Here is a 15,352-nt window from a genome sequence, read left to right as displayed (position 1 = left end):
GTTACCACTCGGCCACAATGTACCTTGAATCCTTGACTTAATTTCACCCAGGGGCAAAGAGAACGGCCGGAGCGGGCTGTTGGGTCAAGGTCAGGTCATGTCCAGCTCACCGTGACCAGGAGGGTTTCTTCTTTGATGCCTGGGGTTCAACCAACCGTGACACAGGTAGGTACAGGGTTTCTCTGCGAATATACAATTACCCAGCTTGCTTAGTTTTAACTGCGATTGCTTTTTTCTTTCGATCTATGTAGCTTTAAGGCCTGCATCTAGAGGGGGTGGGGAGGGGGGCTGATTCGTCGAAATGACAACAAAATAATCTAAATTTCAACCAATCCAACGACGCGACTGACTCCCACCCGGTTAGTAATTAACTTCCTCGTGCACCTCGGCCCTTGCTTCCGGAAGCCACCCCACCCCACCCCCCTTCATTACCCGTAACATGTACCTTTGTTCTCAAGAAGAACCCCAAAATACCTCTTTTGAATGCTAAATTTCACAGCATCCGGGGGTTAACGACCCCCCATATGACCATCACTTGTACCCCTGCTTCATTTTGTAGCTTCCCCCTCTCATACACTAGGTCCAGCCCTGGTTTTTTTGTAAAGGGTTGCGAAGGTCTTCAGCACCTAATGCACGATTATACACGGGCCAACTTGACTTCCAAACAGCTCTTGCGAATTCTGGGGACCTAACTATTTTGTGGGTCGACTTCTTTGACTGCAACCTCTGGATACCCGGGGTTCATTGGGTGGTATTTTGTTTTCTCTTTCGTTCTCTTTTCTCGCTCGATCATTGATTTAGTTAGTGGTGCATGCTTTGTGGATAATGTACACGCTCTGTATGTCATTCTACTTTGATTCAATCAATCAATCAATCAATGAGGCTTATATCGCGCATATTCCGGAGGTACAGTTCTAGGCGCTCAGCAGTGATGCCGTGTGAGATGAAATTTTATACGGCCAGTAATTGCAGCCATTTCGGCGCATATTTACCTTTCACGGCCTATTATTCCAAGTCACACGGGTAAAGGTATTTTGCCAGGAAAGACCCTTTTGTCAATCGTGGGATCTTTAACGTGCACACCCAATGTAGTGTACGCGGGGGGGGGGGGGGGGGGGGGGGGGAGTTCGGACACCGAAGAGAGTCTGCACACAAAGTTGACTCTGAAATAAATTTCCGCCGAACCTGGGATCGAACTCACGCTGACAGCGGCCAACTGAATACAAATCCAGCGCGCTACCAACTGAGCTATATGCCCGCCCCAATTGATTGATGCAGGGACGGTGGAAGATGAATGTTTTGATCGTGCCCGCGACCATTGGACACAGTGTGGTTCCCATAGCAACGCTCCTGTCACCGCCTACTACCGGCCTGATGGGACCAGCCACACCGTTCCCTGAACTCATGCCTCGGAAATGTACTCTGCTAACTGGCATTGTTCCGATTAATTTTGACATTGTCTACAAAACATTGCTTGATTTAGTTGCAATTAGATTCGTTTTGGACATTTTTGAAGTCTCTTTGCATGTTGTTTGCTATTAAGCTCGTCATCGACATTGTCAATACTTTTTATTTGATCGTTTTATTTGATTATTAAACACTTCCTAACATTGCCTGCGATGTTTATGCTTGAGTTTGTGACAAAAATTGCCTTTTCCTTGATCGATTTCGATTAGGAATCAGTCAAACGTCTGGTAGTTTTCTGTTTGCGTTTCAACACAAACAAAAAATGTGCGAGTTTGCGTGTGTGTGTGTGTGTTGTGTGTGCGCTTGTGTGTGTTTGTGTGTTTCTGCTGTAATTCTGATACATAGGCTGTCCTTTTACAATTGATATTTGTAAAGCAGCAGATCTACAGTATCCTTGGATTTATAATGCAAGGAAACAAGATGCCACATACACACACAGACACACGCCCTCTTCTCTTTCTCTCTCGCCCTCTCTCTCTCTCTCTCTCTCTCTCTCTCTCTCTCTCTCTCTCTCTCTCTCTCTCTCTCTCTCTCTCTCTCTCTCGGCCAACGTACCACCTCTTTCTCTGTTTAGCAATACAACTCAAAGACTACACGTTCAAAATAGGTGAATGACAAGTTTAATTGTGAGAGATCACTTCACACAACACAGTGTGTACACTTTATTCAGGGATCAGTGTGACTGGTTGCATAGGGCCGGAAGTAGGCGGTGACAGGAGCGTTGCTATGGGAACCACACTGTGTCCAGTAGTAACGGGCACGGTCAAAACACTCCTCTTCCACCGTTCCTGCACAGGTATACGGACACAGTATGAAAATAGTACACATTAAATGAAAGAAAAAAGATGAAAGGACTATTACATAACCCTTAGTTGAGACCAAAAAGGCCGCCAAAAAACTGCAGTCAGAATCGAGTATTTTGACACTGGTAGTCAGACTAGGACACAGGTCTGCACAGATAAAAAGGGAGAGAGGGACAGACAGACAGACAGACAGACAGGCAAGCAGGGAGACAGACGGGCAGACAGTTAGACAGAAAGACAGACAGATGCAGGAATGCAAGCACACACACACACACACACACACACACACACACACACACACACACACACACACACACACACACCTGCGCGTGTCACCTTTTCTAACCAGCACAAGTGAAAAAGTTGAAAAGATCCAACCCAAAAAGCCTTGTACTGACCCGTGTCACGGTTGGTTGCACCCCAGGCATCAAAGAAGTAACCCTCAAGGTCACGGTGAGCTGGACATGACCTGACCTTGACCCAACAGCCCGCCCCTGCCGTTCTCTTTGCTCCTGCAAAAAAATAGTTACGTGTGTTTTTGTTTTCTTTTCATTCCATACACATTATCTATCATAAGATAAAGCAAGAACGTTGAGGCGTGATTAACGATTCAGTCAATCACATGCGCTGAAATGCGTCCATTTGTCTGTAACCTTCTCTATTAAACAAGAGAGAGAGACAGAGAGAGAGAGAGAGAGACACAGAGACAGAGACAGAGAGCGAGTGACAGAGAGACAGACAGGCAGAAAAACAAAGAGAGAGAGAGAGAGGGGGGGAGAGAGATAGAGAGAGAGAGAGAAAGAGAGAGAGAGAGAGAGAGAGAGAGAGAGAGAGAGAGAGAGAGAGAGAGAGAGAGAGAGAGAGAGAGAGAGAGAGACGCTTTTGACGCTTTGAGAGTTTATTGTCCTCAGCTTTAAAAGCCCTTTAGACAAGGGGATATAATTTACAGAAGAAGTAAACATAACCATCTCTGCAATCACATCCACACACACACACACACACACACACACACACACACACACACCCGCATCCAACCACCCCCCCCTACCATCCCCCCCCACACACACCCCCACCCATCCAACCACCGTCCGTGTTACCTGTGGCTCCAAAGATGCTAGTGACAGGCCGGTCAGCAGGGGAACCACAAAAGCGCCATTGCCTGGCCGCTCTCCCCAGGCACATGTCCTCGTCAAACGTGCCGTTCTCATTGTGCTCAGAATACGAGTCGTGCACGATCTGACCCGCCTCGGGATGGCCGCACCCGTAAAAAGCGAAGTAGCACCCTTTGGCTCCCAGCGTTGTGGCTCCTGTGTTGTGTGCATGAACACACACACACACACACACACACACACACGCCGCACACACTCACACACACACGCCGCACACACACACGCACGCACGCACACACGCACACACACACACGCACACACACACACACACACACACACACACACACACACACACACACACACACACACACACACACAGTTGTGTTTTTGGAATGTTTCATTTGAAAACGTGTATTGTGCATGCAATCAGACACGCAAAGCCTAGGAATGTCTCATTTGAAATTTGATGTTTGCACAAAAAAGACACTCAGAGACAGACACTTATTATACCAGTGACAGATTTGAAGTTTACAGAAATTATAAGTCGTCATTTGGAACAGAATTTTATTCAAGATCCGATGTAAACAGGTATCTTGTTAAAGCCCTTTCCAATTTTCGAATGGGAATATCAGTCACCGAACCACATAAGCACAGATATGATACAATTATACAAGCAGATGAATTGCTTTGTCAATTATACAAGCAGATGAATTGCTTTGTCCCTTTTGCAAGAAATGTATTTAAAGCGATGTTCATTTTGTATTTGTTTGTCCAGCATATGAAGACTTGCGTACAGAGTTTATTCCTGATAAATATTGTAGAATACCATGTAGATTTAGGTTGTCAATACTTGTACAGTCACAAAATCCTGAACATGTGAAGAGCTCAGCCACTTTTATTTATAAGGCCAAAAAAAGAACAGAAGTTGTTTTTGGTTGAGATGTGGGAAGAGTACATTTATATTACGTTCTTGTCAAGGAAAACCAGTATCCTTGTCAGATGGATTTGTTTCAGTGTTACATGTATATTAAGATTGAACCGTTAAAGCAGATTGCCTGTGAACATGTTTTCTATTTGTGATTGTGTTTCATTCTATTTATGGGCTATGGCCTAAAATAAAACATTCCTGAGCCCTGAGTCCAGGCACTCTTTCCTCGGAAAAACAAACAGTAGTATTTCTAGGAATCTGTCATTTGAAAACAAGTGTTCTGTATGCAAACAAGCACGTCAAGACATGTTTCATTTTAAACATATTTTGTGTTGTCTCGGATCCTGTGTTGTGCATGGACACAGACAGGTAAAGACATGCATTGCCGTCTCCAGGAACGTCACATTTAAAACATGTACGTACGTGACTACAGACAGGCATTTTGTTTCCACGAATGATTATCTTGCAAACACGTGTTGGGTATGAACACAGACATACACAGACAAGCAAAGCAATATACTTTTCAGAAAATGTCAGTCATGATTCACAGCGCACAAAAAAAACACCACAGTGCCCTACGTTTTGACTCGGGATAATGTTAAATGTTTAATCGCCTATTGTTTCATTATACAAATGTGACGCAAAAGAGACTTGTTTTTGCTTATGGGCGTAATTTTCGGTCTCAGAATTTATCTAAAGTTAGTGTTAAAGGCTGACATAGTCCTATTTAATTAGTTTAATTACTTCCAGGGCTTTTCCCATCGTTGCGGGGATGTATAAATTAAGCTTCCTGCAACGTTTTAGGTTTGAAGTCCTTACCAATTACGAGAAATAATCAATTCTTTATTGCATTGTTTAGCAACAGTTCTCCAGGACTTGGGCTATTTTTAGACCGTTGACGTCACTTCGTGACGTTTCGTAAACCAAAGATGGCGTTTGAGACTGTTCTGTTTACATTCGACACTATCAACACCACTTTGCAATACTGAAATAATTTTGTCTGTGTTCGAAAGCTACAGCCAATCGTTATTATATCCCCTTAGGTACAGTTGTATAACATTATTGGCACATGTAAACAATATGAATTAATTAATGAACGCTACGAATATGGCAGCCTTTAAAGGACAGCTTGGAAAAAGAGGGTACCCGATTGTATGTTTTACATCTTGACATCAACACAAGGTCAGAATAAGCAAAAGTCAGTTCAGACTATTTTGTATTGCTATCTTGCAAAGTTTTGATCTAATATGACGTCCGGAAAGGAACTGGTGTCAATCATGTTAGTCGTCGAAAAATTGATTTACGGTTTTAAGGGTTTTCACGTAAAAAAAATCAAAGTTCATGCGATGACCAAATACACCGTTAGCATTGTAGATACACTCTAAACAAAAGTGTTCCACTCCTGAACACCCTTTCTGTAACCACTTCTGAACACCCTTTTAGTAGAACACTTTTGGAACACTTTTGGAACACAAAAAGTGTTCTATACACAAAAAAGTGTTCCAAAAGTGTTCCAAAAGTGTTCCAAAAGTGTTCCAAAAGTGTTCACATCTGAACACTTTTAAGTGTTCACCCTGCTGTAACCACTTCTGAACACATAAAAGTGTTCAGGTCAACACTTTTAGAACACTTTTGGAACACTTTTGGAACACTTTTGGAACACTTTTAGAACACTTTTAGAACACTTTTGGAACACTTTTAGAACACTTTTGGAACACTTTTGGAACACTTTTGGAACACTTGTAGAACACTTTTAGAACACTTTTGGAACACTTTTGGAACACTTTTAGAACACTTTTGGAACACTTTCATCCTGCACTGTCATACAATTCAGAAAGACATTAAAATCAAATTTTGTGAGCAAAGAAGCATTTTTAATTGACAAAAAGAAATGTCTGCAGCAGTCGCAGAACAAACGGGTCTGGGGTAGGAATTGTTGAACACATAATATACCGAGCAACAAAATTCGTCATTGTTTGATTGACAAAATCTTCATCAATTATAGAGTTAGAATTATTAAACTACAAAAGTTTAATGAAGGCATGTTTGACCTTGCTTTTGTGTGATTATTTTGATGCTGTGACTGTTTTAACACACAAGACAAGCAGGTTTATCGTAAAACACATAATGCGCGCTCGCAGCACGTGCAAGTAGAGCAGGAGAAATCTGATATGTGAGATGTGTTCACTAATGCATTAGCAACCAAAAGAGACCATGGCACGCTTGCTGCCAGTCTCACTTTTGAAACAGCCAGGATGCCAAGATTGACACCACCAAAATGCCAGGTCGATTTAAAGCTGGGGGTGATCCAGAAGCGCTGGCATGTGCTTTAAACGTGCATGTGTCAACAGTTTATCACCTTCTGCAATGTTCTGGTGACATTGGAAGCACTGCAGTTATGCAACGCGGTAGATTTTTTCGCATTACCCCAATAAGACAAGATCGCAATTTCCTTCCACAACGTCTTCGACATCGATTCAATTCAGCCGCTGACAATACCAGGAACATCACTGGTAGCAACCAGTGTCCGATCAGTGGCCAGAGAACGCGATGAAGGCTGACTGAGCGAGACCTCCAAAACTTCGTTTTGTCCCGTGTGTTGAAACAATCGCAGCATCAAAATACTCACGCAACAGCTGTGTCAAACATGCCTTCATCAAAATGTTGTGGTTTGATAATTCTAACTCCATAATTGTTCCGAGATTTTGTCAATCAAACATTGCAGAATGTGTTCGCGTTTCTTTTGTTGCTCGGTATATGTTGCTATTAAATAATATGAACGGAGCTCTGGTAAACCCCATCTTGAAAGTTCACACACGAAAGTCCGATAACAAAAACACCCTTCAGAGTTGGGAGGATTCCAGGCCCTTGGTCTTTGGTTTAGTTTTCAACTCGCTGTCCGGAGCATCCTGTTCGAAATAAAAGTGAGTTTTAGAACATGATGCATTTCCAACTCTTAACAGGTTTGTGTTAAACGTTTGTACTTAATTGATAACACTGAAGTGTAAATCTTAACTAATAGTGGACTTCTTCTTGCTGTCAGCAGATCTCCAACAATCGCAGTTACAGGTAAACTTTTTTTTATTCCAGAACGGGCATAGGTCACATAACAGAGAACAAATACGTCACGTCCAATTCGCTCTCACCTTCCCAACACACAATGACACCCGCATGCACGCACATGCACACACGACTGAATGTCAAAAGTAATCCCTCTTGAAGCAGGAGTCTGTCCCTAAGAACAAAAAGTAGAATTAAAATAGGTCTTTCGCAAGGATTTCATTATCGCGTGGCCACTCTGGAAAATGGCACTCTACAAATTGTTTATATAAGGTAAGCAGTAAACCGTACTGCTAATGTGGCGAGGCCTTGAGCACGCCCGTTTTCCTTAACTCGTTCTTAACCTATGTGAACCCAGGGAAAACACCTTGTCAACAATCACTGGAAGCCAAAGATCACTGTCGCAATTAATCGTGAACTCCGATGAGTTTTAGTTTAAGGGGAGAGGTGGCACGAAAAATGAAATCTGAGTATTTGTTAGTTTTCTTTGAAGTTTTGGGGTACTTTATAAAAAGAAAGCATAAAAAAGCACCTGCATGCCCATTTTTTGACCAAGCAAGTAATATTTTCACAAAAAAATACCAATTTCTTCAAAAAAATACGAAAATTACACACCACGCCCCATGAAATTCAAAAGACATTTTTGAAGCTACAGGCTTCAAATGCAGTGAAAATTACTCCCAGATATCAGTTTCAGACTTATACAGAGCCATTTTGACCAAATTACCCCAGTTCGAATTCAGCAGCATAAATTGAGAGATATAAATTTTTGCCCCCAAAATACCCAATCAGGCTTATATTATATTCTCTAAAAAAAAAATTTGATGGGTTTTACAAAAACCGCTCTGTAAGAGTCTGGCAAAATCAAATCTTACTCCTGTAAAAAAAAAATTATAACTCTACCACAAGTAGTTCTGACGAAATATCATTTCCCGCGTTGATACCGTCCTTGAAAACCCATATTCAGAGAAAATTGCATTTGAAAGTTTGTAAAGTGTTTCTTTACACATTATGAAGACATATTGCCGAAAAAAGAGTCTGGGTGTGTTCATGTATTGTTCCGAGTCTTCTTCAAATGATGTTGGTACTTATTCCCCTCCATCCCCCATCAGTCCAGCACCGTACACCTCCCCCTCCTGGTCTTCTCGCTGCTCCAGCTGACGTTGACGACCAGCACATCTTGCCCTACGAGCTGCTACAGCGGCCACATCTGTTGCTCCCTCCGCCTTCTGGACCCTCACCTTGTCTTTTTTGGCCAAAGCAGAATGAGTAAGCTCAGTAATTGGCAAGCTCATGTGGTCCATGACCTGTGCCAGTGCAAAGTTGCCTCTGTTGAACTTTGCGACAGCCTCAGCGGTGGCGCGGCTGCTTCCACCCGGTCTTTCCCAACAAAGACTTCTTTGGGGCAGTGTCCCCACATGACATTGTGGAGAGACTCATTACTGTTCTGAGTCTTGCCATGGGCCGCGCGCTTGAGAAGAATGGGATTTGTCATTCTCCTGTAGATGGGCAGAACAGCATGTGATACTTCCCTGGACAAGGCAGTGCCGTTGTGCCCTGCGTGTGGAGGTGGTGGTTGCCCTTCTGCCCTGGCTCTTTGAAAAAAGCACCATGAGGCTGGCCCGGCTGGACATCTGTCGTGGTGAGGGTCCTCGTCAGTTGAAGTCACATGGAAGAAAGTGGCCCAGATCGCCTGCTCCATGGCTCGCTGATCTTCAAGGTTGTTGAGGATCGCGCTACGGAAGTAGTTTTGCAAGCGTTGACACTTTTCCTTGGTTAGTCGCCCCTCCCCTCTTCCACCAAGCCTTCCATCCTTTGATGCCTTGCGGAGAGCTGTGCCCATTCTCTTGGGGAGGTGGTTGGTACATTCCAGCTTGGTGATGGGACGTGTGGGACCGTAGGGCTGAGCTGCAGCCAGAGCATTGAACGCTGTGGAATCTCCGTCCGACAGCATAGTTCTGTACCTGAGGTTGTGACGCTCAACAGACCTGCAGCATAGAAAAATTAAAAAAAACTTAGTGTAAAGTACTGGCTGGATAACTACTGTCTTGAAAAAAAATATGAAAAAGACTGAGGTTCATGGGCCAACAAGGTCCTGGTGAGATACAGACGCAGACCCACGAATGAAAATGATTTTGGATATTACTTTAGTGAAGAGTATCAGGAGGCCTCTCCCAGCAGAAAATACATACATGTATTATTATTACTGGAAAGTGTGCCAATTTACATTGGCTTGTGTACTAAGTGTGTATAAAGTGATCTTTTCATAGAGGGTGAACATTTAACTTGTACTTGTTAGAATATATACATACACACATCTCTCTCCCTCTCACACACACACACACACACACACACACACACACACACACACACATACACACACACACACACACACACTGACAATGAGTTTGATCCCAACTTGTTTGGGACACTTTTTCTTTTCAATAGAAAAGTTGTCAGGTTCAATAAAAAATTTCCCAGCCTAGCTGATCCTTTAGGACATTGTGAACATTTAATGATTTATCAACAAAAGAAAATGTATTTGTGAAGGGTTTGTGGACTGTTTTGTTGCAAAAATATGTGCTTCTGTGTTGTGTTTTGTTGGTCTTCATCTTTCTTTGTAAAGAAAAACAAACACCCACAATGTACCATGCTTTATACAATTTTAAATAAAATTTACTTTTTAGCGCAACCTTATTCATGTTGTCTTATTCTGTATTTGAAAATAAAGGATATAGGGAAGAGTGTATAGGCTATTAGAACAATATTCTTACCTTCCCCACAACTCCAAGGCTGCATCCCTCTCCATAGACTTGGCAGATCCCTCATGGTTAATGCCAAGCACCGTCTTCCTCACCATCATCATTCACAGCATTCACTCTGCCTTGAGGAAATGTTTCCCTGTGGGCTTCCCTCACAAACTCCACTGTTTCGTTAAGTGTGGCATCTGTAGCTTCCACAATGCTGGCATTGACTCGTTTGTCTATGCGATGATAGGAACTCTTGTTCATCGCTGGCATTCCAAAGACTGTGCACAGTTTGTCCACACTGGAGTAGCCACTACCTACCTATATAGCACAATCTCTTTGTTCACTTCAAAGGGAACATTTTGTCTGTGGTTGAGGTTGTTTTCTCTTGGCGACGAATACTCTGTGCGTGAATACTGGCAGCTGTCGCAACACAGCACTAGTTCTTGTGACAAGCCCATCGAGTCACCAACTCGAATTGTCACATGTCCTGCCTCGCACTCCGGGCACTTCACATCAGAGAGAAGCGAGTTCTCAGTTCAACTGACTGCACTCGGCAAAACACCACGAACGGCGATTTAGCTCAGCTGGTGGTTGAGCATTCGGGTCGATGCCTGCACCACTAAATCTCCTCAGTTTCGTCGCCGAAGCAGAAATACCTTCGATTTGAGGCTGATTACGGTTCACATCGCCCAAAACTGGCCGAGGTTTGACTCCGAGTCGATTCGAAACATCCGCGTCACCAATATCTCTCAAAACAACTGTCTCTGCTCTGCCAACTTCAGGCGCGTTCTCGTCGCCTGCTGGTTTTTCCTTCCTCGTTGTTCGAGCATCTGAAAGCTGATTCTTCCTTTTGCGTTGGGAAGATCCTTGCGAATTTCGGAGTAGACATTGCTGGTTGATAGTTGATATTGAGTTACGTGGAATCGACACTGTGTTTACAACGGATAAGGCAGTTTGCGCATGCGCGTCACTGTGGTCATTGACAACGACCAACCAGAGAAGTTTCTCAAAGGTTAGAGGTTGTTCTCATGAATATTCATATTACTGTCTGAAAAAGTTGATGCGCGATCCGGCCGTTGTACGGAAATAACGGACTGTTCATGTCTATTTTTAACGTTCACAGAAAACGGGAATTCCCGCTCAACCGTTCGATGTGTTACTGCCAAGCTTATTCGGAGAATCGTGGTTGTTGCAAGGACTTGAAAACATAGATTGTTCAGCAATTTCTCACACTTGCAGCACTCACACATGTACACATACTTTGAAAATCACCACTTTATTGCAAAATAAACGAGGAAATTGACAAAATAAACAACACACAGTGATTCTATGATGTTCAAAGTACCTGAAAAAAACAAAAACCCAAAACACGTTTTTGAACAAATGTTTGCTAAAATTCCGTGCCACCTCTGCCCTTAAAGACAAGAAGGGCAAAGCCCATACGACTCACATGCTTTACACATTTTTCCTACCAAAATACATGTGACCTTGACCTTGGGTCAAGGTCATGCAACACAAAGCTGTTAATTCAAGACATAGGAAGTACAATGGTGCTTATTGGCTCTTTCTACCATGAGATATGGTCACTTTTAGTGGTTCACTACCTTATTTTGGTCACATTTCATAAGGGTCAAAGTGACCTTGACCTTGATCATATGTGACCAAATGTGTCTCATGATGAAAGCATAACATGTGCCCCACATAATTTTTAAGTTTGAAACAGTTATCTTCCATAGTTCAGGGTCAAGGTCACTTCAAAATATGTATACAATCCAACTTTGAAGAGCTCCTGTGACCTTGACCTTGAAGCAAGGTAAACCAAACTGGTATCAAAAGATGGGGCTTACTTTGCCCTATATATCATATATAGGTGAGGTATTCAATCTCAAAAACTTCAGAGAAAATGGGAAAAATGGGAAAAATAGCTGGTTTTTAGGCAACATTTATGGCCCCTGCGACCTTGACCTTGAAGCAAGGTCAAGATGCTATGTATGTTTTTTGGGGCCTTGTCATCATACACCATCTTGCCAAATTTGGTACTGATAGACTGAATAGTGTCCAAGAAATATCCAACGTTAAAGTTTTCCGGACGGACGTCCGGACGGACGGACGTCCGGACGTCCGGACGGACGGACGGACGGACGACTCGGGTGAGTACATAGACTCACTTTTGCTACGCATGTGAGTCAAAAAGGGTGTCATATTGAATGCACCCTCTAGTAATCCGTTTGTAAAGAAACTACCTAAGTTGTGTTGGTTTGATCTAAATAATGAATTATAAGGAAATCATTTATTATGTAATGTATTCTCTATTATAGAATGCATTCTATAACGCCCCGAACTGCCTTCTATGATAAATGCATTCTATAAGTATAACACAAAATACCAACATGCTTTTTATGATAGAATGCGTTCTTTAACGTCCTGAAATGCATTATAATTTATATGCATAATGTCCCGAAACTACAACAGGCCAGCCCCGCAAAGGAAAGCAGAACTACACACACACACACACGCACAGAGAGAGAGAGAGAGAGAGAGAGAGAGAGAGAGAGAGAGAGAGAGAGAGACAGAGAGAGAGACAGAGAGAGAGACAGAGAGAGAGACAGAGAGAGAGACAGAGAGAGAGACAGAGAGACAGAGACAGAGACAGAGAGAAAGAGAGAGCTGTGTGTGAGAGTGTTTGTAGATCTGCTTTCGAAGCAGGGACCATACCGAGCTGGCCTGTAGAAGTTTTGTGGCGCTTTATGGAATGCATTCTATCATAAGAATGCATTCTATCATAAGAATGCATTGTTGGACGTTATAGAATGCATTCTATAATAGAATACATTTCTGGGCAAATGACAAGTATGATTGAATGCATTCTATATTATTAAGTTCAGGAAAACATTTTATCATTGCAGGCCTCAGCACTCACTGAACTTAAAAATATGTATATTTTGTCCACCTTTTAAGGAGAAGACTGCAAAATAAGGCAGCATTCTCAAAATGTAACTGCGCTGTATCCCACAGAAAGCTTAAACTTACATGAAGTGCATCCACAAGGTTTCGTCGCATTACTGTTAGCTCCATCTCCAGAAAGTGAATTGCCTCAGCGAAGCAGTATGGTTCCTGCACACACAAGATGCATGTTAAGAAATCAAACACTATTTTACTGAAGTTCCACATCGTAGCAACACTGACAAGTGTTCTGATTCTCATACTTTTGTTTATTGTGAAACTGTGTATCAACATGTAGATTTCTGTCAAATGTGGAAGGAGAGAGGGCTGGCTGTGTGTGTGTGTGTGTGTGTGTGTGTGTGTGTGTGTGTGTGTGTGTGTGTGTGTGTGTGTGTGTGTGTGTGTGTCCACATATGAGTTTGGCGACTGTCTGGTGTGTTTTGCACGGAGATATTAATTTTGAAACAGAGTATTTCAGCAAATAGTATAATCAATGATTCCGCAACCGCCGGCACAATTGGCCTAGTGGTAAGGCGTCCGCCCGGTGATCGGGAGGTCGTGGCTTCGAACCCCGGCCGGGTCATACCTAAAACTTTAAAATTGGCAATCTAGTGGCTGCTCCGCCTGGCGTCTGGCATTATGGGGTTAGTGCTAGGACTGGTTGGTCCGGTGTCAGAATAATGTGACTAGGTGAGACATGAAGCCTGTGCTGCGACTTCTGTCTTGTGTGTGGCGCACGTTAAATGTCAAAGCAGCACCGCCCTGATATGGCCCTTCGTAGTCGGCTGGGCGTTAAGCAAACAAACAAACAAAACTTATCAGATCAATATTTCTCTGCAAAACTACACACTATATGCAAATGCAGGACATGCGTACCTTGGTAAACACGTCTGGGTTGCCGTCAGTGCCTCCTGTTCATCCTCAGTGCAATTCAGAAGAAATGTGCGCAGGTTACGCCCACATCGATTCGCCACATGGGCACATCAGCTCAAACGGCTTCCCAGTTCCCTGAAAGTGTGATAGATCTGTGAAATTAAATACAACCAAGCATGCATAAAATTATTCTAAATTGCGCACACAATCAACCTGGCCACTATTATGATGAATGTTGTTCATTAATGTATGCTGTGTTTAGCCTACCGCTTCACTTTATCTAGCGTGCAGATCGTACATCTATGATCTAACCAAAGGAAGAAGAAGAATCCGAAAATCTGCAAATGTGTTGCTCTGACCACAGGCGGAAGGTTCAAGGTATCGTTCACTGGACCACCATTATAATTATAAGGAACCCCTGGACATACAAGTATAACAATAACACAAAACCAAGCACATCAACCAGAATAAAAAATCAACATCAAAATGAAATAGAGTTTATTTACCAACGCAGAACTAATGTAAAAGGTCCACTGATCAGCTGAAACCGTTGCGACAGCAAAATTAGAGAAATTGTCTTCAAACGTCCACAGATACAAGTAACAGGAACATGTTACAACAAAAATACGAGTGACTAAGCTTAGATGAATTAATACAAAATCTCAGCAAGCAACTTACAGATAACAATCGGAAATCCTGAGCCAAATCAACGCAGCGACAACGCAGACAGGTCCACAGATCTAAAAGTGTCAACGTTCTTTTTTGGTCCAGCTGAAGCATGATGGGACAATTAGTAACATTATTAAATTGTAAAAATAAAAATGCTAATACTTACCGCTTATTAGATGTCTCAGATGAAATAAATGTTTGATGAAAAAATATAAGCACAACACGATTAAAAACAAAAACAAAAAAACGTCCCACAGCGGTTTAGGGGGTATAAACATTATATACTCTAAGCGACGCCTGATCCCGACGAGTCTCCGTAGCTCAATCGGTAGAGCGCTGACATGGCGTGGCGAAGATCTCGGGTTCGAATCTGCTCATGGCCGAAATATTTTTAATGTATTATTTTATTCGGATCATGACTAAAAGACGAAGTGGAACACTTGTGGAACACTTGTTGAACACGTGTGTTCACCTGGTGTTCCACTGTGCAAAAAAGTGTTTACCATGTGTTCCAAAAGTGTTCAGGTAGCAGAAGATGCTTCAGGATAACACATTGAGAACACTTTCTGTGTTCCAAAAGTGTAAAAATGTGTTCACCCTAACACTTTAAGTGTTCACCCTAAACACTTTCAGTGTTCTCAAAGTGTTATAAAATTTAGAGTGTAGCATGCTTTTATGTCAGAAGAAGTTCGAGAGTATATTCAGTAGTGATGCTCTTTCTCAAAAGAGTTGTTTTCTTCTTGTTTTGAC

At 42.6% G+C, this 15,352-nt stretch overlaps 3 protein-coding genes and 1 long non-coding RNA gene across 4 annotated transcripts in view; 1 reads left to right on the top strand and 3 right to left on the bottom strand.

The window, feature by feature from the left end:
• The window catches only part of LOC138975176 (uncharacterized), a 37,683-nt gene extending 36,070 nt beyond the window's left edge, over window positions 1–1,613 (top strand). The window contains exons 20-21 of the mRNA XM_070347835.1: window positions 52–165; window positions 1,279–1,613. Coding sequence (XP_070203936.1) covers window positions 52–165; window positions 1,279–1,400 — 236 coding nt within the window. The 3' untranslated portion in view covers window positions 1,401–1,613. The remainder of the gene's footprint in view (window positions 1–51; window positions 166–1,278) is intronic.
• A 458-nt stretch (window positions 1,614–2,071) lies between these two features.
• The window catches only part of LOC138975177 (uncharacterized), a 28,619-nt gene continuing 15,338 nt past the window's right edge, over window positions 2,072–15,352 (bottom strand). Inside the window, exons 19-21 of the mRNA XM_070347836.1 lie at window positions 3,368–3,577; window positions 2,669–2,782; window positions 2,072–2,255 (exon numbers count right to left, since the gene is read on the bottom strand). Coding sequence (XP_070203937.1) covers window positions 2,134–2,255; window positions 2,669–2,782; window positions 3,368–3,577 — 446 coding nt within the window. The 3' untranslated portion in view covers window positions 2,072–2,133. The remainder of the gene's footprint in view (window positions 2,256–2,668; window positions 2,783–3,367; window positions 3,578–15,352) is intronic.
• LOC138975187 (uncharacterized) lies at window positions 6,157–14,857 on the bottom strand. Its single transcript, XR_011458538.1, has 4 exons — window positions 14,612–14,857; window positions 13,937–14,068; window positions 13,148–13,231; window positions 6,157–7,216 (listed from the first exon to the last, which is right to left on the bottom strand). It is a non-coding gene; the product is annotated as an uncharacterized lncRNA (long non-coding RNA).
• LOC138975182 (uncharacterized) lies at window positions 7,796–10,450 on the bottom strand. Its single transcript, XM_070347842.1, has 2 exons — window positions 10,142–10,450; window positions 7,796–9,355 (listed from the first exon to the last, which is right to left on the bottom strand). Exons 1-2 carry the CDS (start codon window positions 10,231–10,233, stop codon window positions 8,659–8,661), a joined length of 789 nt encoding a protein of 262 aa, XP_070203943.1. The 5' UTR covers window positions 10,234–10,450; the 3' UTR covers window positions 7,796–8,658.

This window comes from Littorina saxatilis, linkage group LG9 (assembly GCF_037325665.1).
Source record: "Littorina saxatilis isolate snail1 linkage group LG9, US_GU_Lsax_2.0, whole genome shotgun sequence".
In the NCBI taxonomy this organism is placed as follows: domain Eukaryota; kingdom Metazoa; phylum Mollusca; class Gastropoda; order Littorinimorpha; family Littorinidae; genus Littorina; species Littorina saxatilis.
Note: the sequence above shows the minus strand (reverse complement) of the source record. Positions and strands in the feature narration are given on the sequence as shown.

Excerpts from the sequence above, each read along its gene's own strand:
- LOC138975182 (XM_070347842.1), bottom strand. The coding sequence starts at position 10,233 with ATGATGATGGTGAGGAAGACGGTGCTTGGCATTAACCATGAGGGATCT. Across the intron at positions 9,356-10,141 it reads GCCTTGGAGTTGTGGGGAAG|GTCTGTTGAGCGTCACAACC; the intron begins GTAAGAATATTG and ends TCTATGCTGCAG.